General features: G+C 37.7%; 1 protein-coding gene across 2 annotated transcripts in view; it reads left to right on the forward strand.

The window, feature by feature from the left end:
* Positions 1-25,958, forward strand: part of GABRG3 (gamma-aminobutyric acid type A receptor subunit gamma3) — a 735,768-nt gene that overhangs the window by 629,901 nt on the left and 79,909 nt on the right. For both annotated transcript variants that reach the window (XM_042941269.1, XM_042941270.1), the window contains exon 6: positions 16,256-16,393. In XM_042941269.1, the coding sequence (XP_042797203.1) occupies positions 16,256-16,393 (138 nt within the window). The remainder of the gene's footprint in view (positions 1-16,255; positions 16,394-25,958) is intronic.

The following is a 25,958-nucleotide window of genomic DNA, read 5'->3' on the forward strand; positions in this document are numbered from 1 at the left end:
TTTCTCAAGTTGTTATTTGTCATGTTTACTTTCCTTAAAGCATAGTTTTTGTTATGTTAAATCATTTTTTTCATGTTGCCAATTTTATAAATACATTTTTAATTGCTCTTGGATTTTGAGTCATTGTTAGGAAATTTTTTATTAACCCAAAGTTGTAAAGGAATTCATTCATATTTCTATTCTAGTATTTTTGTGGGTTTTTTAGATCTCTGATCCTCTTGGAATTTATTATGGAGGATGGTATAAAATGCATCTAAATTTATACTTTTCTCATATGGCTTCCACAGATCATAAACTCCTACTTCCTCCTATTAATTTAAGTTGTTGTCTTTATCATATACTAATTCCAGGAGAATCTCAACTATCTTGTTCCCTTGGTCTGTTATATGCTAAAGAAAAATTGAGTTTGGTGTAGTCTTTGTAACATTTTATAAACATAAATTTTTATTATTTAATAATATTTAATAATCTAAGAAAAACTGGTTCCCTTCATTGCATTTCTCCTGGTATTTTTTTTAATTTTTTAAAGTTTATTTTATTATTTTTGAGACAGAGAGACACAGAGCGTGACCAGGGGAGGGGCAGAGAGTGAGAAGGAAACACAGAATCTGAAACAGGCTCCAGGCTCTGATTTTCAGCACAGAGCCCAATGCGGGACTCAAACCCACAAACTGTGAGATCATGACCTGAGCCAAAGTCGGACACTTAACCGACTGAGCTACCCAGGCACCCATGGGTAAGGTAATTCCTAATTATTCTAAGTAATATTGATAGATAACCAACTTGTCTGGAAACAGAAAAGAAAAAAAAAAAGCTAATGACTTTCTTGAGATTACTTCAAATGAACATATTTAACTTGGGTAAATCAACACCTTTATGTTTTTGAGTCCCCCTAGTCAGGAATATGGCGTGTCTTTTATTTATTCAGTTTACTTTTGGCTCAGTAGTAACTTATGGACTGCTTCTTATAGAATTTGTGAGTTTTTGTTAAGTTATACTTAGCTATTTATGATATTTAAAAAATTATTTATGGTAGTTTATCCATTGATTCTTCTGTGTCTTCTAGATGCAAAACCGTATTTTTCTTTCTAATTTGTATGCTTCTTATTTTATTTATTTATTTTTCTAGAACTATTTTGGTTAATGTATCCAAAATAATGGCAAGTGATAGTGAAGATAATGGACACTTACTTGTTTTAAAAAGAAAAGGAGGGGGGTTCCGGAAGATGGCGGCGTAGGAGGACGCAGGGCTCACAGCGCGTCCTGCCGATCACTTAGATTCCACCTACACCTGCCTAAAGAACCCAGAAAACCGCCAGAGGATTAGCAGAACGGAGTCTCCGGAGCCAAGCGCAGACTAGAGGCCCACGGAAGAGGGTAGGAAGGGCGGCGAGGCGGTGCGCGCTCCACGGACTGGCGGGAGGGAGCCGGGGCGGAGGGGCGGCTCGCCGGCCAAGCAGAGCCCCCGAGTCTGGCTGGCAAAAGCGGAGGGGCCGGACAGACTGTGTTCCGACAGCAAGCGCGACTTAGCATCTGGGAGGTCATAAGTTAACAGCTCTGCTCGGAAAGCGGGAAGGCTGGAGGACAAAGGGAGGGAGAGCTGCTGAGCCCCCGGACGGCAGAGCTCAGCTTGGCGGGGAACAAAGGCGCCAGCGCCATCTCCCCCGCCCATCCCCCAGCCAAAATCCCAAAGGGAACCAGTTCCTGCCAGAGAACTTGCTCGCTCCGCGCAAACACCCAACTCTGTGCTTCTGCGGAGCCAAACCTCCGGCAGCGGATCTGACTCCCTCCCGCTGCCACAGGGCTCCTCCTGAAGTGGATCACCTAAGGAGAAGCGAGCTAAGCCTGCCCCTCCAGCCCCCGTGCACCTTGCCTACCCACCCCAGCTAATACGCCAGATCCCCAGCAACACAAGCCTGGCAGTGTGCAAGTAGCCCAGACGGGACACGCCACCCCACAGTGAATCCCGCCCCTAGGAGAGGGGAAGAGAAGGCACACACCAGTCTGACTGTGGCCCCAGCAGTGGGCTGGGGGCAGACATCGGGTCGGACTGCGGACCCGCCCACTAACTCCAGTTATACACCACAGCACAGGGGAAGTGCACTGCAGGTCCTCACCACGCCAGGGACTCTCCAAAATGACCAAACGGAAGAATTCCCCGCAGAAGAATCTCCAGGAAATAACAACAGCTAATGAACTGATCAAAAAGGATTTAAATAATATAACAGAAAGTGAATTTAGAATAATAGTCATAAAATTAATCGCTGGGCTTGAAAACAGTATACAGGACAGCAGAGAATCTCTTGCCACAAAGATCGAGGGACTAAGGAACAGTCACGAGGAGTTGAAAAACGCTTTAAACGAATTGCAAAACAAAATGGAATCCACGATGGCTCGGCTTGAAGAGGCAGAGGAGAGAATAGGTGAACTAGAAGATAAAGTTATGGAGAAAGAGGAAGCTGAAAGAAAGAGAGATAAAAAAATCCAGGAGTATGAGGGGAAAATTAGAGAACTAAGTGATACACTAAAAAGAAATAATCGACGCATAATTCATATCCCAGAGGAGGAAGAGAGAGGGAAGGGTGCTGAAGGGGTACTTGAACAAATTATAGCTGAGAACTTCCCTGAACTGGGGAAGGAAAAAGGCATTGAAATCCAAGAGGCACAGAGAACTCCCTTCAGACGTAACTTGAATCGATCTTCTGCACGACATATCATAGTGAAACTGGCAAAATACAAGGATAAAGAGAAAATTCTGAAAGCAGCAAGGGATAAACGTGCCCTCACATATAAAGGGAGACCTATAAGACTCGTGACTGATCTCTCCTTTGAAACTTGGCAGGCCAGAAAGGCTTGGCACGATATCTACAGTGTGCTAAACAGCAAAAATATGCAGCCGAGAATCCTTTATCCAGCAAGTCTGTCATTTAGAATAGAAGGAGAGATAACGGTCTTCCCAAACAAACAAAAACTGAAGGAATTTGTCACCACGAAACCAGCCCTACAAGAGATCCTAAGGGGGATCCTGTGAGACAAAGTACCAGAGACATCACTACAAGCATAAAACATACAGACATCACAATGACTCTAAACCCATATCTTTCTATAATAACACTGAATGTAAATGGATTAAATGCGCCAACTAAAAGACATAGGGTATCAGAATGGATAAAAAAACAAGACCCATCTATTTGCTGTCTACAAGAGACTCATTTTAGATCTGAGGACACCTTTAGATTGAGAGTGAGGGGATGGAGAACTATTTATCATGCTCCTGGAAGCCAAAAGAAAGCTGGAGTAGCCATACTTATATCAGACAAACTAGACTTTAAATTAAAGGCTGTAACAAGAGATGAAGAAGGGCATTATATAATAATCACAGGGTCTATCCACCAGGAAGAGCTAACTATTATAAATGTCTATGCGCCAAATACCCGAGCCCCCAGATATATAAAACAATTACTCATAAACATAAGCAACCTTATTGATAAGAATGTGGTCATTGCAGGGGACTTTAACACCCCACTTACAGAAATGGATAGATCATCTAGACACACAGTCAATAAAGAAACAAGGGCCCTGAATGATACATTGGATCAGATGGACTTGACAGATATATTTAGAACTCTGCATCCCAAAGCAACAGAATATACTTTCTTCTCGAGTGCACATGGAACATTCTCCAAGATAGATCATATACTGGGTCACAAAACAGCCCTTCATAAGTTTACAAGAATTGAAATTATACCATGCATACTTTCAGACCACAATGCTATGAAGCTTGAAATCAACCACAGGAAAAAGTCTGGAAAACCTCCAAAAGCATGGAGGTTAAAGAACACCCTACTAACGAATGAGTGGGTCAACCAGGCAATTAGAGAAGAAATTAAAACATATATGGAAACAAACGAAAATGAAAATACAACAATCCAAACGCTTTGGGATGCAGCGAAGGCAGTCCTGAGAGGAAAATACATTGCAATCCAGGCCTATCTCAAGAAACAAGAAAAATCCCAAATACAAAATCTAACAGCACACCTAAAGGAAATAGAAGCAGAACAGCAAAGGCAGCCTAAACCCAGCAGAAGAAGAGAAATCATAAAGATCAGAGCAGAAATAAACAATATAGAATCTAAAAAAAACTGTAGAGCAGATCAACGAAACCAAGAGTTGGTTTTTTGAAAAAATAAACAAAATTGACAAACCTCTAGCCAGGCTTCTCAAAAAGAAAAGGGAGATGACCCAAATAGATAAAATCATGAATGAAAATGGAATGATTACAACCAATCCCTCAGAGATACAAACAATTATCAGGGAATACTATGAAAAATTATATGCCAGCAAATTGGACAACCTGGAAGAAATGGACAAATTTCTAAATACCCGACTCTTCCAAAACTCAATCAGGAGGAAATAGAAAGCTTGAACAGACCCATAACCAGCGAAGAAATTGAATCGGTTATCAAAAATCTCCCAACAAATAAGAGTCCAGGACCAGATGGCTTCCCAGGGGAGTTCTACCAGACATTTAAAGCAGAGATAATACCTATCCTTCTCAAGCTATTCCAAGAAATAGAAAGGGAAGGAAAACTTCCAGACTCATTCTATGAAGCCAGTATTACTTTGATTCCTAAACCAGACAGAGACCCAGTAAAAAAAGAGAACTACAGGCCAATATCCCTGATGAATATGGATGCAAAAATTCTTAATAAGATACTAGCAAATCGAATTCAACAGCATATAAAAAGAATTATTCACCATGATCAAGTGGGATTCATTCCTGGGATGCAGGGCTGGTTCAACATTCGCAAATCGATCAACGTGATACATCACATTAACAAAAAAAAAGAGAAGAACCATATGATCCTGTCAATCGATGCAGAAAAGGCCTTTGACAAAATCCAGCACGCTTTCTTAATAAAAACCCTTGAGAAAGTCGGGATAGAAGGAACATACTTAAAGATCATAAAGGCCATTTATGAAAAGCCCACAGCTAACATCATCCTCAATGGGGAAAAACTGAGAGCTTTTTCCCTGAGATCAGGAACACGACAGGGATGCCCACTGTCACCGCTGCTGTTTAATATAGTGCTGGAAGTTCTAGCATCAGCAATCAGACAACAAAAGGAAATCAAAGGCATCAAAATTGGCAAAGATGAAGTCAAGCTTTCGCTTTTTGCAGATGACATGATATTATACATGGAAAATCCGATAGACTCCACCAAAAGTCTGCTAGAACTGATACATGAATTCAGCAAAGTTGCAGGATACAAAATCAATGTGCAGAAATCAGTTGCATTCTTATACACTAACAATGAAGCAACAGAAAGACAAATGAAGAAACTGATCCCATTCACAATTGCACCAAGAAGCATAAAATACCTAGGAATAAATCTAACCAAAGATGTAAAAGATCTGTATGCTGAAAACTATAGAAAGCTTATGCAGGTAATTGAAGAAGATATAAAGAAATGGAAAGACACTCCCTGCTCATGGATTGGAAGAATAAATATTGTCAAAATGTCAATACTACCCAAAGCTATCTACACATTCAATGCAATCCCAATCAAAATTGCACCAGCATTCTTCTCGAAACTAGAACAAGCAATCCTAAAATTCATATGGAACCACAAAAGGCCCCGAATAGCCAAAGTAATTTTGAAGAAGAAGACCAAAGCAGGAGGCATCACAATCCCAGACTTTAGCCTCTACTACAAAGCTGTCATCATCAAGACAGCATGGTATTGGCATAAAAACAGACACATAGACCAATGGAATAGAATAGAAACCCCAGAACTAGACCCACAAACGTATGGCCAACTCATCTTTGACAAAGCAGGAAAGAACATCCAATGGAAAAAAGACAGTCTCTTTAACAAATGGTGCTGGGAGAACTGGACAGCAACATGCAGAAGGTTGAAACTAGACCACTTTCTCACACCAGTCACAAAAATAAACTCAAAATGGATAAAGGACCTGAATGTGAGACAGGAAACCATCAAAACCTTAGAGGAGAAAGCAGGAAAAGACCTCTCTGACCTCAGCCGTAGCAATCTCTTACTCGGCACATCCCCAAAGGCAAGGGAATTAAAAGCAAAAGTGAATTACTGGGACCTTATGAAGATAAAAAGCTTCTGCACAGCAAAGGAAACAACCAACAAAACTAAAAGGCAACCAACGGAATGGGAAAAGATATTTGCAAATGACACATCGGACAAAGGGCTAGTATCCAAAATCTATAAAGAGCTCACCAAACTCCACACCCGAAAAACAAATAGCCCAGTGAGGAAATGGGCAGAAAACATGAATAGACACTTCTCTAAAGAAGACATCCGGATGGCCAACAGGCACATGAAAAGACGTTCAACGTCGCTCCTTATCAGGGAAATACAAATCAAAACCACACTCAGATACCACCTCACGCCAGTCAGAGTGGCCAAAATGAAGAAATCAGGAGACTATAGATGCTGGAGAGGATGTGGAGAAACAGGAACCCTCTTGCACTGTTGGTGGGAATGCAAATTGGTGCAGCCGCTCTGGAAAGCAGTGTGGAGGTTCCTCAGAAAATTAAAAATAGACCTACCCTATGACCCAGCAATAGCACTGCTAGGAATTTATCCAAGGGATACAGGAGTACTGATGCATAGGGGCACCTGTACCCCAATGTTTATAGCGGCACTCTCAACAATAGCCAAATTATGGAAAGAGCCTAAATGTCCATCAACTGATGAATGGATAAAGAAACTGTGGTTTATATACACAATGGAATACTACGTGGCAATGAGAAAAAATGAAATATGGCCTTTTGTAGCAACATGGATGGAACTGGAGAGTGTGATGCTAAGTGAAATAAGCCATACAGAGAAAGACAGATACCATATGGTTTCACTCTTATGTGGATCCTGAGAAACATAACAGAAACCCATGGGGGAGGGGAAGGAAAAAAAAAAAAAAAAAAAAGAGGTTAGAGTGGGAGAGAGCCAAAGCATTAGAGACTGTTAAAAAACTGAGAACAAACTGAGGGTTGATGGGGGGTGGGAGGGAGGGCAGGGTGGGAGGGAGGACAGGGTGGGTGATGGGTATTGAGGAGGGCACCTTTTGGGATGAGCACTGGGTGTTGTATGGAAACCAATTTGACAGTAAGTTTCATATATTAAAAAATAAAAAAAAAATAAAAATAAAAAAAAATAAAATAAAATAAAAAATAAAAAATAAAAAGAAAAGGAAAGTCTCTAGTGTTTTCTTTGTAATTAAGTTATTGGTTTCTAGTAACACACACACAGTATACATATATATATATATATATATATATATATATATATATATATATATCTGTATATACTAATGTATATATACTTATACAGGTATATATGAAATATCATTTAAGCTCTCCTTTATTGAATATTTTTAACACAAATGTATGCTACGTTTTATCAAATGTCTTTGCCTTCTATGAAGATGAACATCAGATGGATTATGCTCACGAATTTCCACTCTTTCCTTCCTATTAATCTCATTAGGTCATAATGTGTTTAATATGCTGATTGAGACTGTTTACTAACAATTCATTTGAGGTTTTGCATCAATATTTGTAAGTGAGATTTGCTTTTCTTGTGCATCCATTATCAGGCTGCATATCATTGTTATACTTACTATATAAAAATAATTAGGATGTTTTCCTTCATTTTCTACTCTCTGGACTGGTTTGAGTAGCACCGACAGTATCTGATTGTTAAAGGTGTCATAGGACTCCCTGTATGTCCACCTGTCTGATGCTTTCTCACACAAGCACTCTTTCTACAATCTTCCATTTTTCTCCTATGGTAACTAAATTGTTTTGGAGGAAATTTTGACACTACTGAAAAGGAGAAAAATACTCATATTTTTGAAAATTATAACTTGTAGGGTGAAACTTTTACAGAGAAAAATGCTATCAAATTGTGAAATATTGTTGTTTGTTAAGTTTGTGCTAGAAGGAACTATAACCTTCATGACAAACTTGACCATCCACTGAAGTTATAAATGTCTGGTCCATGAATCATTGATATTTTTTTTTCATATGTGAAGTATTCAATATAATAAGGTGATTAAAAAGATTTTTAAAATCAAAAGCCTACTTTTATATACTTCAATATAAAGTAAGATAAAATAAATAATTTTATGTTTTCACCATGAACAGATAAAGCAAGTCAAGTGAGAAACAAATGAGATTGTTCACATTTGGTTTCCTGAGGAATATATGGTTATGGTTAGAATTTTTATTTCTGTAAGATATTATAGTAACTATGATACTCAAACTTATAATGTAAGTATTAGGCTAGATCTCATGATGTATGTGAAAGAACTGATGGTTAAAAACAAAATATCTTTGTTTTAATGAAACAACAAAGCAACAATTAACAGAAAAAGCATGTCAAGATTAAAATCTGTCTTCTTTGTCTTACTTAGCTTTTTCTTAATATTGTTTTCTAGCTTCAAAAATTAGAAAATACTTTGTTTTATGGGATCCAAACAGAGGGTCTCCTTCCTGGGAGCCAGGGACTGAGACTGAAGAGCAGGCATATTCACTATGGTCATGGCTTTTAATGTAAGATTCAGTAGTATCACTACAACATGGGGCCAGCTGGACAGATTGGCAGGATTAGTAATTAACTTTGTTGGTATGAAAATTTTATTTTCGTAACCATAAGGCATGTTTCTCTTTTAAACATTTCTATCAAATAGTATTAGTTAATATATATGTACAGAAGTAAGACACACACACACACAAACATGTACATATACACGTACACACACACAGAACTGACATTCAAGTAGAAGGATCCTGCTCAAAATAATTTCAGAATAATTAATAAAAATGTAATAATAAAACTACAAAATAATTATAATTAAATTTGGAAACAGTTATCTGAACATTTTTTTAAGGAAGGACTACTTAAGCCTCAATAAAAAGGTAAATATAGAAATGATGGATGAGGGGTGCCTGGGTGGCTCAGTCAGTTAACCATCTGACTCTTGAATTCTGCTCAGGTCATGATCTCACAGTTTGTGGTTTTGAACCCTGTGTCTGGCTCTGTGCTGATGGCATAGAGCCTGCTTGGAAGTCTCTCTCTCTCCATCTCTCTCTCTCTCTCTCTCTCTCTCTCTGCCTCTTTCTTTCTCTCTCAAAATTAATTTTTAAAAAAGAAATGATTGATGAATTTGCTAATATGAAGTTGTTGAGGTTCAGTATGTCACACATAACAAAAATACCAAGAAGGAGGAAACAAATGGGAATGGAAGGACTTCTCTAAATGATTCAAAATTATCCAAAAACAAAAGTTTCTATGTCCCTCTCAGGACTTTGGACCCCTACAAGTAAGGTCCCATGGCTCTTAGAACATTGACTGGCACATAATTACAGTTATATGTGACAGCAATATTATGATGATTGTGATGCTGATGATGGTCATGGTGGTGGTGGTGGCAGTATTGGCAAAGGTGATGATCACTGTGGTGAAGATAATGATGACCATGACCATGATTGTGATGATATTGATGATGATGATGTGTAGGAAAAGGAGGCATAGAAAAGAATTCAGTGGCTAAGTAAGACACTAGAATTTTTCTTCCACTTTACCTTCTCTATAAAATCCCAACTACCATTGTTATTTCAAGTGATTGCATACATCTTCAGAAGACTATGGTTAATTTAAATGTAAATATGTTTTACAGAAAATGTTACATATAAATTTATCAACACATTAGTATTGATTATTTGTCAAAGGGAGGATACAACAGGAGACCTTCTGAATTAGAAATAAGAATGAAAGTTGTAAAAGAAGTCAGGTAGAATGGAGTTGAAAGAAGTCTATACAAGAAGTTGTATAGACCTAGGTTTGTTTTGCAGCTCATCAAAGGTGATCTGTGTGGCACTGGGTAAGTTATTTAATATTTACAATGTTCAGATAAATCCAGAAGAGGATTAAGATTAAATGGAAAATATAGGTAAAAATCCTATTGAGCCTATTGGTGTACAATGAATAAAATCCATCATTTGTTGCTTTATTATTGTTATAATTATGGCATGGAAGATAAACTTTGGAATGGTGGAGTAAGCATCTCAGTGACCACTTCCCCATAAAAATCAGTGAAAATACTAGCAAAGCAACTAAAATTTCAAAACAGTATAAATAACTAAAGTCACAAATTGTCTATCCAAGAGAAACTTTTGAATCTCAGAAATAATAGAGCCTATGCATGTAAGCTTTGGGTTATCCCCTTTCTCTCTGCCTTCTTGAAGACTCATTGGCATGGTAGTTATGAAAGATGTGCAGGCTCACGATGAATGGACAAGATGGACCTCTTTGGGTACTCAGTTAAGAATTTTATCCCAAAAGCAAAGTCAATATTTTGTCAAAACTAGCAGTATTCTAGCAAAATGAAAAATTTCATTCCCTAGGTATTGTGGCCATTTGACTCAGAGCTCAGCTCAGCTTTAAAAAAAAAACAATTTAAGATTCAGTATCACTAAAGCATCATAGAAAAAAAATTGGAAATCTTCTGACAATGTTATATCTGCCTAAGTTTGTGATATTAATTAGTGCAAACAAAAGACCAGGCCAAAAAAAAATTAAAGCAAGACCTGTATTACAAGGAACTTTGAAGAGCTCCAGCAAATTCCTGAAGATCTATAAGAATGTTGTGTATCTGTGCAGGGCTGTGTGCATGCCCAGGAAACACCTAGGAATAGAGAAGGCCCTGTCACTAACCTCTGGCTTTGAGGAACTGTGTAAGCAGAAAATTAAAGCTAAGGCTGTCCTGTAAACTGTTTAAAGTTTAAAGTTATGCCTTCACACACAGATCTCCTTAGCAGAATTAGGAAGAAATACAGGCAAGACATTTAAGGAAACTTTCTCACTGATCACTGGCTGACCACTAAATTATAATAAACCAAAAGTGAAGTTTAGGAGAGACCAGGCTTAAAAACAAAAACAAGAGCATAAAATCAACAACAAAAATTTAAAGAACTCAGTGGCTACACAGTGTGGAGAATACAGATTTACAAATTAGTTTAGAAGAGTCACTAAGGAAATTAACAAGAAGAAAAACAAGCATGAAACCAAAAAACCCAGGAACGGCAACCACCCCTTAAGTGAAAAGAGGATTCTGATACTGGAATTGTTATAATACATTATTTAAAATGTCCAGTTTCCAATGAAAAATTACAAAACCTGCAAAGAAATAGGAAAGCATACCAATACACAGGAATAAAAGCTGTCAATAGAAATAATCTTTGAAGAATCCCAGATGTTGGATGTAATAGACACGAACTTTAAGTCAGCTTTTCTACATGCATTCAAGGAACTAAAGTAAACTATGTCCGATGAATTAAGGGCAAGGAGAGTATGATAATTAAGTCTCACTAAATGAAGAATATCTGTAAAATGGTAGAAACTATTAAAAATAAATCAATTCCAATTCTGGAGTTGAATAGTACAATGACTGAAAGAAAAAATTCACTAGCCAGCTACAAATTACAGATTTGAGCAGTCAGGAGAAAATAGCAGCAGACTTGAAGATAGGCCAGTAAAGATTATCTAGTAAGAGGAACAAAATGAAGACCGAGTTGAGAAAAGTGTATAGAAACTCATACATCCATTGGCACATCATGATAATTACCAATAAACATTTAATGAAAGTCTCAAAGGAGAAGAGCAGAGAAATAGGGCCAAAATTATTTGAAAAGCTAGCAACCTAAAGAAGCTCAACAAATTATAAGCAACTCAAAGAGATACGTACCTTTCCACATCAGAGTCAAACTGACAATTTCTCAATAGAAACCAAGGAGGCCAGAAGATGATTAGAAAATTTCCTTCAAAATGTTGAAGGTAAAAGACTGTCAACCAATAATTCTAGAAATAGCAAAACTCTTCTTCAAAAATGCAGGAGAATCAAAAGATAATCCACAGCATACTAGAAAATATTTGTAAAACATATGCCTAATAAAAGATTTGACCCAAATTATATAGATAATTCTTAAGACTCAACAATATGAAAACAAATAACCCAATTTAAAAATGAGCCAAAAATCTAAATACCTCACCAAAGAAGACATATATATGGCCAATAAAATCATGAAAAGATGTTCAATATCATCAGTCATTAGGGAAGTGAAAATTAAACAGCCATGTACACTTCACACCCACTGTGATTATTATAATTAGAAAGACAGATATTGGCAAATTTTGGAAAGACTATGGAGAAGTTGGAGCCCTCATATATTGCTGGTAGGATTTTAAGGTATTGCCTTGAAAAACAGTTTGGCAGTTTCCCCAAAACATTAAATATAGGGGCACTTGGGTGTCTTGGTTGGTTAAGCATTTAACTCTTGATTTCAGCTCAGGTCATGATCTCATGATTCATGAGATGGAGCCCAACTTTAGGCTCTGTGCTAACATTGGGAGCCTACTTGGGATTCTTTCTCTCTCTCTCTCTCTCTCTCTGTTCCTCCCCTGTTCTCTGTTCATGTTCATGGTATCTCTCTCTCTCTCTCTCTCTCTCTCTCTCAATAAATAAATAAACTTAAAACAATTTAGTGTTTATTCATTTTTGAAAGAGAGAGAGAGACAGAGAGATTGCAAGCAAGGGAGGAACAGAGAGGGGGACACAGAATCTGAAGCAGGCTTCAGCCTCTGAGCTGTCAGCACAGAGGCTGAACTGTTAGCACAGAGCCCAATGTGGGGCCCAAGGTGGTCTCAAGCTCACAAACTGTGAGAACATGACCTGAACCAAAGTCGGACACTTAACTGACTGAGCCACCCAGGCACCCCAATAAATAAACTTAAAAAAATGTTAAATATAGTTACTCTATCACTCAACAATTCCACTCCTATTCATAAACCCAAAGTAAATTGAAAACAAGCAGCACAAAATCTCATACATAGGTGTTTATAACTCTTGAATAATTAGGTGGGTAATACTGCCATTTGCTTAGGTAGAAAAATGGAAAAGAAGCAAGTTTAGGTTAAGGGAAGGGAAACTTGTCTTTGGAAGAAGTTAAACATGTAGTGCTTTTAGATATCTTATGAGAAGCAGGGAGCTGGATATCTGATTCTTGAGACGTAGAAAAATGTCAAGACTAAGGCATTGACATAGGAGTCATCAGCCTAAATATGGTACTTAACATAATGGAGCAGAAAAATATTACCTAGAGAGAATACGTTCTCCAAAAGTAAAAAAAAAAAAAAAAAAAAAAAAAAAAAGGAAGAAGTCCAGGCCAAACCCTGAGGCACGCCAACTTTCAGACATCAGAGAGGAGAAACCAGCAAAGGAGTCAGAAAAGGAACATCCAGTGAAGTGGATGAAACAACATAAGGCAAGGGAATATAGTTTCAAGAAGAAGGAGTTAATTCTATTGAACGTTGCTGAGATCAAGTAAGTTACAGAAGGAGAACCTGGACACTGGATTTGGCAATATGTTGACCAGTCACAGGAGAGTATCAGATGTGGAGTAATGGAATGTATTGAAGAGTGAACAGGAGGTGATTTATCAGAGACAATGATGATAAGCAAATCTTTCAAGAAGGTTTGCCTTGAAGACAAGCAGAGAAATAGGACAATAGCAGCAAAATTTTTATTTTGGTTACTGTACACCATGCTGAGGCTTCCTAGTGACCAAAATGCTTTAAGTACCCCTCACCTTGACTAAACTTCACGCAGCCCTTTTCCTGATAGGCTCCTAGCCTCCCTTCTTTGACAGCATTTACTTTAAAAGAAAAAAATTGTGGGGCACCTGGGTGGCTCAGTTGGTTGGGCGTCTGACTTAGGCTCAGGTCATGATTTCACGGTCTGTGAGTTCCAGCCCTGCGTCGGGCTTTGTGCTGACAGCTCAGAGCCTGGAGCCTGTTTCTGATTCTGTGTCTCCCTCTCTCTCTGCCCCTCCCCCACTCATGCTGTGTGTGTGTCTCTCTCTGTCAAAAATAAATAAACATTTAAAAATATTTTTAATAAAAAAAGAAAAAAATTGTAGTTATAAGTTCTTTCTCTGACCCTTTAAGATGTAAGTCTTTTTAAAGGGATCTTGTTAGTTTCATAATAGAAATTGTCTTTCTCAAGGATCTGGGAACCATCTCTTTAAAATATATTCAAGAAAGATAGTATCCCAATCTCCTAGTTTCTGTAGGAAGGTAATAGCCTAACTTCGGCAGGGCTTTGCTCTAAGTTGCATAACTACCTCTCATCATAAAGATATGTGAAGTTTATTAGCGCACACTGGTGGTCTATGACCTCTTCCTAACATTCTCTAATTGCTTTTCACTTGCTCACCTTAGCTTTAAAAAACCCTATTGTTCTTTATTTTGATGGAGCTTCATTTTCGTATTACAATAGTCTTGAATAAATTATTTAAAAAATGTCAAATGTTCATCACAGCATTATTCATAAGATTGTAGAAGTGGATTCAAGCAAACTACCTATCGATTGACAAATGGATAAGCAAAATATGGTATATTCATGTGGTAGGATATTATTGGGTGATAAATAAGGGTGAAAACCTCACAGGGACTACAATATGAGTGAACCTTGAACACATTACACTAACTGAAGGAGGTCAGTTTAAAAGATAACATGTTGTATGATTTCATTTATATGAAATGTCCAAAACAGGCAAATCTATAGACAGAAAATACATTAGTGGATGCCAAGGACTGGATGAGACAAGTGATGTTAGTGATGTGTGCAAGGGGAATGGGAAGTGACTGCTAGTGGATCTGAGGTTTCATTTTGTGGTGATGAAAATATTCTAAAATTACATTATGAAAATAGTTCCACCACTCTGAGAATATACTAAAAACCACTGAACTGTACATGTTTTATGTATGCAAATTGCACCTCAATAAAGCTGTTTAATAAAACAAGTTAAAAAGAAATAATTGTAGCATAAAGTCCTTTATGACAGTCTGATAGGAAGATAAAGCAAGCAGGACAGTGGCTAATGGCCAAGTAAAATGTTTGTTTACTTCATAGAAATGTCTGGAGCTGAGTCTCAGTGCCTTGATATCAACATTGTCAAGTTAAAGGAGAGCAATTATCCCAGAATTGGTGACAATAATTTCACAGAACAATACACAATCAGAAAGAAGGGGGCATACCTGTGATCTATTTTAGTCTTTTAATGAGGGACCCAAGTTAACAATGATGGGCAGAAGGGAAAATACCAAGAATGCATACTGTCTTTAAGGGTTTTGCAAACTGATCTTTGCAATATTTAATTAGAAATTTTCAATCACTTTATTAATATGCTTGTATTAGTATGTGTGCACCAGTATGGTGCTTTTTATATTCAGGATGCTAGTGCATACATTTCCTACTACCACAGACAGTCATGCCAGCAGTGTCTATGTGAATCAGTGAAGGGCTAATAATACCAATGCTGTCATGTGTTGGGCAACAACATAGGATATAGGCCTGCTCTTAGGTGAGGCATGCCCTATGGGGAAACCTTGTTATATAGCCTGGAGACAGGACAGTACTCCAAAAACTAAGTGTTTTCCAAGTGCTGTTCAGAAGTGGGGATCGAGGAGTTGAGAAGCAATAATTGGGGCAAACTCTTGCTTGGACCAGGGACCCCACAGGACCCTGGTAACAGCACCTGTCCATGACACCTGGCTCTGAGCAGGTTGCCACACTAGGTTTAAGGCAGCAGAAACACACTAGCATCTTGTTTCCTGGAGAATTTAATAAGGTGAGCATTGGTCTCTAATAAAATTCAAAGCAGGACTGAGAGTCAGTTAACCTCTGGAATCCTGGCATGATTGCCTTATTAAATTTGTTTTTCCTGAGATCTGAATGGACTGAGTTTTGGGGAGAGAGAAGGTGATGTAGGTCAGATAGTTAGATCTCAGAGTCTGGAAACTAGTGACACTCTGACTAGCATCTTCCCTCTTTGAAAGCTGACCACAGCTTATGGTGACTAAAAGGGGTTCTCCAAGCTTAAAGAAACAAAGACAGCCCCGTTATATGCTGGGTCCACACAGATGATGACCAGGCTTCTGGCTGTGAACATCTTGCTGATCATGAAGATCTGCAGCAGGAACTCTCTGAGTTTAATGGCCTTTACCCATTAATTTTTGAGTTTTAGTGCCTTTGAGTAAATTTTTGAGAGCAAATATGACCTAAAATTTTAACTTCTGTCAAATGATCAGAATTATAATTTTGACTATAATGTTTTATAAACCTATATCTTCAAGGGTAAACATTTGTTCTATATTTTCAGATGGCTACCCCAAAGAAGAAATGATTTACAGATGGAGAAAAAATTCAGTTGAGGCAGCTGATCAGAAATCCTGGCGGCTTTATCAGTTTGACTTTATGGGCCTCAGAAACACTACAGAAATTGTAACAACATCTGCAGGTAGGACTTAATTTAAGGAAGTATAACTTTCAAAAAAAAGACTGACTTTTCTTCCCTCATTCCTAAGGCTACATATAATCAGACTCTTAATGTAGAATTCCATCATGCATATGCTTTAACTACTTATATTAGGGCAATCATATACCTCAAGTGATATTTGAGGAAAAATAACCAATTCAAAAGTGAAAATATTTTTTAAAGTTTTAATTGGTATGGGAAAAGGATGATTAGAATGGTCTTTTTTAATCAAAAATTTTTAATTAAGGCTGTATTTGCATCATGTCCATAAGCTTAACTAGGATTCCAACTATTGACCATATTTATATAAACTGATTTTAGTAATGATGGGAGTACAACTTTCCACATACATAATAAAATATTATTGATAATCTCAACATGAAAGAAGCTGGTGTGAAATGCCCTTTGCATTTTAATTTCTGTTTTTTTGGTATCCTTTACTCTAAACTTTATTTTAAGCTTTGTATTTCTTTTCCAATATATTGAACAGAATAATAATCCACCAATTTGATTTCATTAAGTGACTCATATGCATATTAAGATGAAAAGAAGTGATTCATCTATTAATGTATTTGGATGTTTGGGGATTTTTGTTTTATGGGGGGTTTTGTTTGTTTGTTTTCAGTATTTACTTATGCCTATGGCCTACTATTTTGCAATTGATTTACTTTTTCCAGGGTGTGGGGTGCATATGGCTTTAAAGCCAGCTTTTCTACTGATCTTATTGTTAATGTGAATAGTTTATTGGCACTTAAAACTCCATAACAATTTTTTCACTGATGATTAAGATTAAGATATAAACTTTGATAATTAGAGGTAAATACCTTTAAAGGAGAGTCTGAATTCTTGATAGAATAGTAAAATATAGAACATTTCCACATTAAGAAAAGTCTGAAAATCCCTGATTAACAGAGAAAATCAAAACTTCCCTACAGGTGTCATGGTGGTAAAGGTGAGAAATGGTGTCTGTGTTTAAATATTAGACAATGATAAAGTTAAAAGAATAAAAGATCATAATTTATTTAAATAAGCTGTGGAAGCAGCAAGAAGGGAAATGTGTTGGAGAGACTTTTTCCCAATTATGAGTCACCTACATTAAGAATGTAATTCTGCTCCTTGAAAAGTTGAAATGTACTAGCAGACCTTTTGGGTATAAAGCGGCCCAAAAGAGGGTAACTAAATGAGAGAGTTGTCCTAGCATTTAAGTGCCAAATATCAATGCTGTTTTTCTTCTCTTGTTGTTCTCTGAAAGATGATGTTAAAGGATAGGAAATCCAAAGGCAACTAAAACACAACTGGCCCAGGAGTTTTGAAATCCACTGTTAAGAGAATATCAGCACAGGGAAGTAGCAAATAGAGGGGGCTGGGGAGTCAAGGTAATAGTCTGAGCAATTATGTGCTAGGTGTTACTGTTACCAGATAGAGAATTGGTTCCAAACTTAGGTTCAGCTACTTAATGCTCAAAAATCAATACTCAAGAGACAAGTGATTGTGGGAGAGGAAATGCTGCTTTATTCAGGAAGCTTGTAACCTGGAAAAATGGTTGACAAACATCTCAAAGACCATCTTCCCCATCCAGGTGAAGCCAGAGGGTTTTAAAGGGGAAGGCATGGGAAAAGGGAGGGGTCTGTGTGTGGGAAAGCAGGTGCCCTGGCGGCTAGTCCTGTGTCCCCTGTGTCGACGTGACCCTGAACAGACTTGTTGGTATCAGTGGCAGCTGTTTTCAAATGTAGTGAGGACTTAAATTCTGGGAAAGTTTCATCCTTCACTCTTTAAGGTCAGGGGTCTGCAAATCTCAGGGAAAGTAAATTCTACTACATATTAAAGGGCTTAGGTCTGCAAAGAGTGCCTAACTTTGAAGTAAGTTAACCCTTAAGACCGGTTGGAGTGCTATCACATTACTGTGGGTTTAAACAAATATGGAAAACATTCACTGGCAGCAAGAAGATTTCAGTCTCACTAGAAAAACATGGTAGACATTAAAGGCTTATGAACAAACCAAGAATCTATACACCAGCATAACAAATAGACATTATATTAAGCTAAATTCTACGCAATGTTTAGGGCTGTCATTTATAAGAAATGACAGTTCCCCAGGAATTTTTTTTACTTGTTCCAGGAAGTCAATGAATGTATTGACATTGATAGATGGATGTTCTCTACCTGCTCTTCTCTGACTTCTGTTTTTATTTGAACTTCATATTATGTTGAATCTTATAAATCACCCCTTCCTTTAGAAAATAAGAACAAAATGTATTCTAAATAAATTAATCTATATTAAAAAAATTAAACTCACTTGCCTCTAATAAATCAGATGCTGTGTAATATGGGAGTGAGATGTAAATGATGAATTTTCATTCTTCATTTCTAAACGTCTCGTGGGCCCAAGGTGGTTGCCACACTCCAATGCTTATTGTAGCAGACCAGAATGCTCTATATCCTATTTCCCCAGTGGAAAATCCTGGAAAAGTTACTATGATCACTTTTACACACTCTCTCAGCTCCCTTTTCCCCCTTTTCTTGCATACAATCCAACCCTAGTGAAACCCAGCCCTCTACCCACTCCAAACCACACCCATGCAGCATTATGGAGGAAAAATAATAAATAAAAGCATGCTATTTTTCATCATTACTGTCTTTTGAAGTTGTTGGCCATGAATTTCAAGAGGGTTTTAAGGTTATCATATTACATTGTTCTCGGCGTTTCTCAATCTTTTATTCATTATCACTTCTCCTAAGGAGTCTTTTTATATATATTTTAACTACCTCCCTTAGAAATACTGATACTAATGATATGCTTGTATATATTTTCATGTATTATGGCCTTTTGGAGGACTACACATAGCAATATCAAAGACTGTCACCTGTCCCTCCAAAAAGAATTTCACTCCCACAGGAGTAATATCACCTCCATTAAAATTTACGCTGGAGTCTATTTATTCTTCCACTTTCTTGAATGGCCAGTTCCTATTTTGCTCTTTGTCCCAACCTCATTCTTTACTTTCCACTAATGATCTTGCTTTTCACTGTTCCTAGAATATTGAGGAATTCAGAGGATGTCCAACACCTTTGCCTACCTCTTGCAACCGCTCCCTCATAGTGCTGCAGATGAACTCCCATTGCTTACCTACATATGTACCAGGTCATCTTTCTTTTCCCCTATACAAGAGATTGCTCCAACACATCTCCTTCTCTCACACACTTTTTTTTTTAGTTTCTGCTGGATCATTACTACCATCTACTTAAAAACAAGCTTTTATTTAAGTAACCTTTTTTAAAAAAATGGTTTACAGTGTGCAAAAAAAAATGACTGGTTTCCAGTCAGGTCTCCAGTGTGCAAAAAAATGACACACACAAACTGGGTAATTAAGAAGAAGATAATGAAGGGTAGAAACTATATACAATCTTGCTGGCAGGACTTATGACATATTTAAATAAGGCATTGTTGTAGGCAGAATAATGGCTCCCAAAGATGTCCATTTTCTAATCCCCAGAACCTGTGAATACATCATGTTACTTGACAAAGGAGACTTAAGGTGGCAGATGGAATTAAGGTTGGTGGTCCCCTGAACTTCAGACCGAGAGCTTATCCTGGATTATCTAGATGTGTTCAATATGAAAGAAGGAGGGATAAGAAGAGAATCAGAAGACAATGTGACTGTGGAAGAAACTCAGAGAGGTACAATTTTGCTGGATTTGAAAATGGAGGAAGGGGCCATGAGCCAAGACAAGTGAGAGTTTCTAGAACCTGGAAAGAGCAAGGAAATGAATTCTAGAACCTCTAGAAGGGAACATGGCCCTACTGACATCTTAATTTTAGCCAAGCAAGACATATATCAGACTTCTGACCTGAAGAACTATAACATAAAAATGTTTTGTTGTTTCAAGCCACTAAGTTTGTGGTCATTGGTTACAACAGCAATAGGAAACTAATATAGACATATTGCAGTAATCTCTAGTTAGTGATATTGGGAAGCTATTACCACTTAGCTGAAGACGCAAGAAAGGGGAGTGGTTACTAGAATCTTGAGAAATAGTTGCAGTGAAAGGGCTGTATGGCAGCTAGTATCACTTTCAGCAGATAATCCAGCTGAACTGCAGCACTGAGGCAGGAAAGGATCCTAGGAATATTTGTCTTAACCTCCTTTACCTCATATTTTCTGTCCCTTCTCCCCAAGGGCTAGAAGCCAAAACTCACGGAAATTATATGGTGTGGTCCAGGCAGAAGCTTCCTGGGCATAAAGCAGGTGGAATAGAGTATAAGGTAGATATGAAGGGGAATATCTAGAATATGATTCCTCCACAAGCTACTGTCCTATTTGTGCCTGTTGCAGCAAACTCTTCTAAAGAGTCCTCTAGTCTCACCGACCCAGTACCTTCATGCCTGTCTCTGGAGCCCACCCCAGCCAGACTTTCCTCTTCACTCTTCCACCAACACTATTCTCAGCAAGGTCACCAGGGACCTCTAAAATGCTAAGGCTCCTTCTCTCTCTATGACTCCTCTTACCTCTTCCCTTAGTTTCCAGGACACACCTCTCTTAATTATCCTCCCCTTGATGTCTCTTCCTCCACATTTTGTGTTGGACCTCCATCTTCTCCACATTCTGTTTTTCTGGGAATGCCCAGGACTCCATTTTCTATCTATACTCACTCTTCTGAGTCTCATCCAGGTTTCTGTGGTGTGAACTCCAAAATTTACATCTCCAGCTCCAGATCAAATATCTCATAAATTCCAGCCTCCTGGACCCAACTACATGTTCAAGATCTCCCCTGGGATGTCTCAGAGACCAGTCCCACTTAGCATGTCCCAAACTGATGCACACACAGGCAATTCTAGCTATAGTTTTTCCCTACCAAGTGGTGACCTTTCATTTTCTCAGGCCTGAACTCCATCCTTTCATTTTCTCAGGCCTAAACTCCAGGATCATCCACTCTCCCTTTCTTTTATATATCAAATCCAAAATATCAGCATATGCTGTTGACTATATTTTCAAAATATTCTAAATATGATGGTTCCTACCAATTGCATTGCTACTATCCTGATCTGAGTCACCATCAACTATTTCCTGAATTAGAGCATTACCCCCCTTATTTATCCTCTTGATTATAGACTTGCCCACCTATGGTCCACAAGAAAGTGATATATCATTACTGAAGTCAACATTCCTCCACTAAAAACTGTTTCATGACTCCCCTTCTTTCTTAGAGCAAATGCCAGTCTTTATGATCGCCTACAAAGCCCTGTAAGATCTACCCCCTGATGTTCTGCCCCCAACGTCTCACCCAAGCACTCTCTCTGACTCCACTTCCATCATATCAAGCATGTTCTCACTATATGACTTTTGACAGACTGTTCTATGCCTAGATGCCTTTCATCAGGATTTCTGCTTGACTAACTCCCCTATGTTCTATAAGTTTGTGCTCAAAAATCATCTTCTCATTGAATTCTACCCTATGAGCAATCTCTGCCTTCACTAGTTGATATAATCTATCATATAATTTATGTATTTATTAAGTTTATCTTTTTTGTTGTATTACATTAAGGGGTTATTGTCTATGTTGTTAGCTAATTATATGAAACATGTAGACTGTTCTTGGCTCCTAGTGATGTTCTCCTAAACGAAATAGAGAGGAAAATATTTGAGTCAAGGATATCAGTTAGGAGGTGAGTATGAGTCTAGGAAAGGTCATGAGTGTTATCAGAAAGAAGAGAAAATAAAGAAAAGGAAGTATTATATTTAAAAGACTTTCTGTCAGTCAAATGGACAAGTCGAGTAAGTGATGTGTATATGGGATACGACGAATACCAAAAGCAAAGAAGAATGAAGTAAAACATATTGGAGCAATATGTGATCACATCACTACAATAGGATTGGACATGTGTTGAAGGGAATAATGAAACCAGCTCAGATATTCTAGATGAAAATTCTCATTAAGTTTCCTCAATGGCAGATATGACTCCAAATCTAGTAAGCTTATCTCTTACCTATGAAATGGGGGCTGAACAAGTTGATGCCCATTTTTCTGCAGTAGAATCATGCTTGAAGGGTGTCTATAACTAGTCACACCCAAAAGGTGATACCTATAAGAACAGATCTAGATCTGGGCACCTAGCCGGCTCAGTTGGTTAAGCATCTGTCTCTTGATATCAGCTCAGGTCATGGTCTTATTGTTGTGAGATGGAGCCCATGTTGGGTTCCACACTGACAGCACGGAGCCTGTTTAGGTTTCTCTCTCTCTCTCTCTCTCTCTCTCTCTTTCTTTCTTTCTCTTTCTGCCCTTTCCCCACTTGCACATGTGTGCATGTTCTCTCTCAAAATAAATGAATAAACTTGAAAAAAAAACAGGTCTAGATCAAATAGTTTTTGGAATAATGCCTGCCTGAGGTTGGATCCCTCCCTGATTGTCCTAGCCCATGGAGTTCTTTGCCAGAAGGGAATACAGCTGTTAGATTTCACTTGCACTTCCAGGGAGATTCCTGGGATCTGACTTTGTGCAGTATCCATTCTGGCATCTGGCTGTAAGGCTTTGAGTAAAACATTTCCCCAAAGACCTATAGAGCAGTTTGGTAATTAGGCAATCTCAAATACAGCACAATGAGCTGGATGACTTTGACTATAATCATGCCAGCTAATATGGGGCATCTCGGTGTCTCAGTGGGTTAGGTGTCTGACTTTGGCTCAGGTCATGTTCTCACAGTTCAAGAGTTCAAGCCCCATGACAGTCTCTGTGCTGACAGTGCAGAGCCTGGATCCTGCTTTGAATTCTGTGTGTGTGTGTCTGTACCTCATCCCCCATCTTGTTCTCTCTCTCAAAAATAAATAAATAAACTTAAAAAAATAATGCCAGCTCATGTGTAATATTCCAGTTATTATTTTAAATGTTTTACATGCACTAACTCATCTAGATTTCACAATTCCCACACACTATTACTCTTGCCATAGAAGAGTGGGCTTCAAAGCATTCCAGTTCCACCAATAACTTGCTGTGGGCACACTACTTTATCTTGAAAAGCTTTGGGTTCTCTAGAACCCCAAACAACCCTTATAGACATAGGATGATTATGTTCCGAAGAAGTGTTATATGCAGACAAAGTAACCTTTCTGTTAAAATATCAAGACAGATAACTCTAATATATTTAGGAAGCTGTGAAAGAGCTCATAATAGGCTGATTTCCTCTTTAATATTTTTATGCAAACTTTGTTATCGTCTTAAAAGTACTTTTAACTACTATTCATAGATTCAATAATCTAATAACAATCTAATATCTCTTTTAATTGCAAAACAATTCCTGGAAGAGCTAAAATGTTCTGGACACTTCTTCATCTTAGTGAGTCCCCAGGCTTGCAAGGACAAGGATTTAGAATTTAGTGAGAGATGTTTCAATATAAATGTGTCCCATCAACTGCTGCAGGAACACAGAGGTAAAGGAAGAGCTTATTTCTGGCACTTCACATGTGATCAGGTGTTTCAGCATCTCCTCACCATTTTATTTGTTTAATTTTTTAATGTTTATTTATTTTTGATAAATAAATAAAGAGAAAGAGAGAGAGAGAGAGAGAGAGAGAGCACGAGTGGGGGAGGGGCAGAAAGAGAGAGGGAGATACAGAATCTAAAGCAGCCTTCAGGCTCTGGCTGTCAGCACAGAGCCCGACACAAAGCTCCAACTCATGAACCATGAGATCATGACCTGAGTTGAAGTCGGACACTTAACCAACTGAGCCACCCAGGTGCCCCTCCCCACCATTTTCTATAGGTCACCAGTATATTACAAGATACCAACATCAGTGTTAGCAGAAGTGTTTCCTAACCGCAGCAATAAATTAGGAAACACTGCATACTGCATTCTCCTCCTGGAGACGCCCAGTGTATCTAAACAAGGTAGAATTGTGTTAAATAAATCAGTCTGTGTTTAATTCTGCACTTTTCAGATGATTATACCAGAAAATACTTTTTTCATGGAATAACCAACAACTTCCTGGGCAGCATTATTAGTCTGAAAAAACATCATTTTGGGCATTTCATTTGGGTATAATAATAATGTTGTTTTTTGGGGATTTGAAGATTTATTGAATACTAAATGTCATCATTGAGGGAAAAATGCAAAAAAAAAAAAAAAAAAAAAAAAAGAATAGCCCCATAAAAGCAACATACTAGCCAATAACTGAGCTTTTTACTTGGAAAATATGGAATATTTAGATGTGTCTCTCACATGTACTCTGAGAGAGGAAAGGAAGAATTGCATTCTGCCACAGGAAGCTTGCAGATTTATTTGACATTTAAATTTTTATCATGAGGAATACTAATTTCCTTCAAGTGAGATTATTTTTACCAATACTGTGGCCATAAGAAAATTAGATTAAATCTGAGCTTATACTTTAAAAAATTTTTTTAACGTTTATTTATTTTTGAGACAGAGAGAAAGACAGTATGAACGGGGGAGGGGCAGAGAGAGAGGGAGACACAGAATCAGAAGCAGGCTCCAGGCTCTGGGCCATCAGCCCAGAGCCCAACACGGGGCTCGAACTCACGGACCATGAGATCGTGACCTGAGCTGAAGTCGGACGCTTAACCAACTGAGCCACCCAGGCGCCCCTGAGCTTATACTTTTAAAAAGTTTTAGAACCATAGTCAATCTTGCGTATAATATACCTGTAATGAAAACATTTTTTACATGTAAAAAATATTCCAATACATATGTTTATTAATTAATAATCGTTATGTGCACTGTTAGCCATTGATGGGCATTAATTATAGCCTGAAAACAATTGTCATAGATTGTTGTTGATTATTGGCAGAATCCAGATTATGTGAACCAGGAAATTGATTCCTTAGTAGAATGAGTGTTTACAAAATAAAGTAAAAATTACGAATAGTTTTTTTTTAAGAATTTCTTTATTTGGCAATCTCATTCTTATGTTGCAATGTTTCCAGTTACAAAAACCAAAGCAAAAAAAAAAAACCCAAAACAAAACAAAGCAAAAAAACTCTGTTCCTGCAGGAGTTTATTTACTGATCAAAAATATTGGGTTTTTATACTCTTCAGGGTATGTTGATAATTCAGGTGAGTTTCATATTATACAGTGTCTCCCCACACCATTCTTAGCTTCACATCATCTTTCTAGGATCCCCAGTGTGGCCTCACAAATACCATTGCAGTTTGGGGAGATCTGACCTGATCCCCCACTTTTTAATGAGGGAATTCTTGGGTAGCATATTCCTCTTTGTGTATAAATTCAAACTTAATGGAATTCATATCCAATGTAATGGATTTGAAAAAGAGGTACTATGAGCCCCTTAAAACCCAAAGCAGCATCATGACAAATGTCTGGCTTTGCCTTGTTGATCCTCTTCTTTAAAATCCTTTTAAAGTAAATAAAACAAAATTATTACAACAATTCATTTATTCATTTATCTAATTCACAATATGCAGAGATAAAACTTAAACCTCTGGTTACTATTAAGGTTTGCAAGAAAGTACAGCTGGAATAAGTGGGAACATTTCTCATATATAACTGTGCATAAGGTCTATGCACTCAAGATAACA

The sequence above is a fragment of the Panthera leo genome, chromosome B3, assembly GCF_018350215.1.
Source record: "Panthera leo isolate Ple1 chromosome B3, P.leo_Ple1_pat1.1, whole genome shotgun sequence".
NCBI classification, from domain to species: domain Eukaryota; kingdom Metazoa; phylum Chordata; class Mammalia; order Carnivora; family Felidae; genus Panthera; species Panthera leo.